The sequence below is a fragment of the Sphaeroforma arctica genome (genome assembly GCF_001186125.1).
Source record: "Sphaeroforma arctica JP610 unplaced genomic scaffold supercont1.3255, whole genome shotgun sequence".
NCBI lineage: Eukaryota > Ichthyosporea > Ichthyophonida > Sphaeroforma > Sphaeroforma arctica.
This window is the reverse complement of record NW_014037303.1, coordinates 1-3758: the sequence shown is the minus strand read 5'-3', so window position 1 is coordinate 3758 and position 3758 is coordinate 1. Positions and strand designations below refer to the sequence as shown.

At 45.7% G+C, this 3758-nt stretch overlaps 1 protein-coding gene across 1 annotated transcript; it reads right to left on the bottom strand.

The window, feature by feature from the left end:
* Positions 1–224: 224 nt before the first annotated feature.
* SARC_13411 (hypothetical protein) lies at positions 225–3609 on the bottom strand (the record flags this gene model as incomplete). Its single annotated transcript, XM_014292458.1, has 4 exons — positions 225–301; positions 879–1030; positions 1959–2084; positions 2605–3609. Coding segments are annotated over 4 exons (1360 nt in total), but the record flags the coding sequence as incomplete, so codon positions are not given.
* Between the last annotated feature and the right edge of the window lie 149 nt (positions 3610–3758).

The following is a 3758-nucleotide window of genomic DNA, read 5'->3' as shown; positions in this document are numbered from 1 at the left end:
ATACCTATGCAGTACTTTGTAAAACCCTAAAACATACCCATGCGGTACTTTGTAAAACCCTAAAACCCTAAAACATACCCATGCGGTACTTTGTAAAACCCTAAAACCCTAAAACATACTCATGCGGTACTTTGTAAAACCCTAGAACAAACTCATGCAGTACTTTGTAAAACCCTTAAACCCTAGAACATACCCATGCAGTACTTTGTAAAACCCTAGAACATACCCATGCAGTACTTTGTAGAGGAAGTTCAGGTCTCGGCTGAACAGTTTGATTATGGGGACCAGTTGGTCTACAGAGCTGATGGGGCGTATCGGCGTGAGCATTCGTATAGACCAGGAGCAAGCACACGTTAGTTTGGCTATAGATGAAGTGCCCCTTGTCATGTGTGCGTGAGCATTCGTATAGGCAAGAAGCAAACACGCGTTAGTTTGGCTATAGATGAAGTACCGTTTTTCATGTGTGCGTGAGCATTCGTATAGGCAAGAAGCAAACACACGTTAGTTTGGCTATAGATGAAGTACCGTTTGTCATGTGTGCGTGAGCATTCGTATAGGCAAGAAGAAAACACACGTTAGTTTGGCTATAGATGAAGTACCGTTTGTCATGTGTGCGTGTGATATGCGAGTGACATACGGAGATAGGCAAGAAACAAGCACATGTTAGTTTGGCTATAGATGAAGTGCCGTTTGCCATGTGTGCGTGTGATATGTGGGTGACTCGGATAACTTTCCGCAAACCGTAAACTTGAACGAACGGAAAGGTCTCTTCACAGACGGGAAGCCATGCTTCTAAGATAGACACCACAAACCAATGCAACACAGAAGGGATGACAACACATACCACACGCGAGAGAGACACATTCATATGTCCTTACCTGTCGATCAAAGCATGCACAAGGTAGCGTGCGTCGTTGAGGCGTAGTTTAGAGCCACTGTACTTGACTCGGTTCATTAGTTCAGGCATGAAGTCACTGGCCACATTCTCGACCGTGAACACGGTGTCCTGGTTGATTAAAAAGATATTGATCTGCGCGAAGGGGAAAGGGAACGGTGACTTGTGAGAGCGAAAGAAAGGGTATGATATACGTTTATAAGATAGAGTGGAGGGATGTTCTTTTGTGGGTGGGGTTATACTTTGGTGATGTACGTTTATAAGATAGAGTGAATGGTTGTTCTTTTGTGGGTGGGGTTATACTTTGGTGATGTACGTGTTTATAAGATAGAGTGGATGGATGTTCTTTAGTGGGTGGGCTTATACTTTGGTGATGTACGTTTATAAGATAGAGTGGATGGATGTAATTCTGTGGGTGGGGTTATACTTTGGTGATGTACGTTTATTAGTAGAGTAGATGGATGTTCTTTTGTGGGTGGGCTTATACTTTGGTAATATACGTTTATAAGATAGAGTGAATGTATGTTCTTTTGTAGGTGGGCTTATACTTTGGTAATATACGTTTATAAGATAGAGTGAATGTATGTTCTTTTGTGGATGGGCTTATACTTTGGTAATATACGTTTATAAGATATAGAGTGAATGGATGTTCTTTTGTGGGTGGGCATATACTTTGGTAATATACGTTTACAAGATAAGTGAATGGATGTTCTATTGTGGGTGAGCTTATACTTTGGTGATGTACGTTTATAAGATAAAGTAAATGGATGTTCTTTTGTGGGTAGGATTATACTTTCATGATGTACGTTTATAAGATAGAGTGAATGGATGTACTTTTGTGGGTGGGGGTATACTTTGGTAATATACGTTTATAAGATAGAGTGAATGGATGCCCTTTTGTGGGTGGGGTTATACTTTGGTAGTATAACATGCATATCCATTCATACACGCATACACATACATACATACATACACACACACATGCATATCCATCCATACACGCATATACATACATACATACCTACATACATACACACACACATGCATATCCATCCATACATACATGTCTAAGGAGAACCCTATCGTTCCTGCCCTCCTTCATGGAGATGACGCCCAACATAATCTGTAAGTCTCCGTTGGCATACACTTCGAGTTTCGCTCGTTGTCGATCCTCTAGAACGTCTGTGATCTGTGGTATGATTGGTTGGGATAGGTATGAACCAACTGGTGACTGTTATGTACAGACATACACCCTAAACCCAAAAATCAACACAGAGCCTTAACCCTAAACCCTACACAGACAGGCGACTGTTCTGTATAGACATACACCCTGAACTCTAAATCTGAAATCCTACACAGACAGGCGACTGTTATGTACAGACATAAACCCTAAACACAAAACCTACACAGAGCCTAAACTCTAAACCCTACACGGACAGGCACATGACTCAGAGGCATCTGATAAACAGACCACTTCGAGGGAATCACCTGGTGCATTCACAAGTACTTCACCATACAACAACTGTGACAACAGACAGCGTTTACAGCAACACCGGAACATCGTGCGAACCAGACCCGTGCCTCTCACATGGACGGGAAGAATGTATACGCATATAAGCATAACATGCATACACATACAACTTGACTACACACACTTGAACACACACACACACACCCCATTTTCCCGACCACTCGACACACTCACTTACCGCCAGCGGGTGCAGCCCAAACTTATTCGCCATCCGCACAAACACAGACGCATTACGCCCGGCCAGACTGACCCACCTCACGGCCGTCTGGGCGTTCTTGGGAATACCTTTGGACAGGAAGTGATGCAGTGTCATCTGCGACGCCGACGCAGGCGCCACCGTAAGCCTATCGAACGAGTCTGACTTGATATCATTAACACTTGCAGAGGATGAGTGTGTGCTAGTGCCGGTTGAAGCCCGGGAGCGGGGGGAGTTGGCTATGTTGCCGTTGATGGGGATGTTGACCCGGCTGGCCACACGCAGCAGCATCTCCGACTGTTGGGTGCTGTAGTTGTTGTAGGCCGCGGAAGGCCCGCCGGCCCCTTGGAACTGGGTCTTGGCCGACGAGTAGGTACCGATGTGTGTAGGTAAGCCGGTGGGGGGAGCCGAGCTCATGGCGTACGAGGCTACCGACCCGTTGTCCGTATTGGGACTGGCCGGGCGCAGGTCTGAGGACACGTGCGTACGTTTATAGTAGCTGGGGCCGTAGTCATGCACAAACACCACAAACACCGCCTCGTCGCCCAGAGCCAGGGCGGCGTACTCGTGCATGCTGACCACAAACTCGGTCAGAGACACGGTGCCGCTGTTGTCGGTGTCGATTTCGACTATGAGCTTATCCAGCTGCTCGGTTTCGAGGTCCGGGAACGCGTTCATGCTCTCAAAGCCCAGCTTCATCTGGGCGTAGGTGAGTTCACCGTCCCCGTTGGTATCCAAAACGTTAAACAGCTGCTCCAGATGTTTGACGGACACATCGAAGTCAGGGTGTAAGGTGTGGGTCTGCATGGGATCGTCCCAGGTATCGCTTCTCCTACTGAAGTTGTCGTCATCGTCGTTGTCATGGTCTAGTTCTGACTCGCTTTCGTTCTCGAATGACGTTTTAACGGCATCGTAGCTTTTGGTGCTTATTGAGTCGTGGGTGTTCGACCGGTCGAATGTTTTACCACCTGTAGAGTAAAAAAGCATAGATATACGTGAATATGACATAAAACCAATCAACTGTCATAGTTGTCATAAGATAGAAGTGCGGCGCATATATATATATATATATATATATATATATATACGACACGACACACACACACACACACACACACACACACACACACACACAC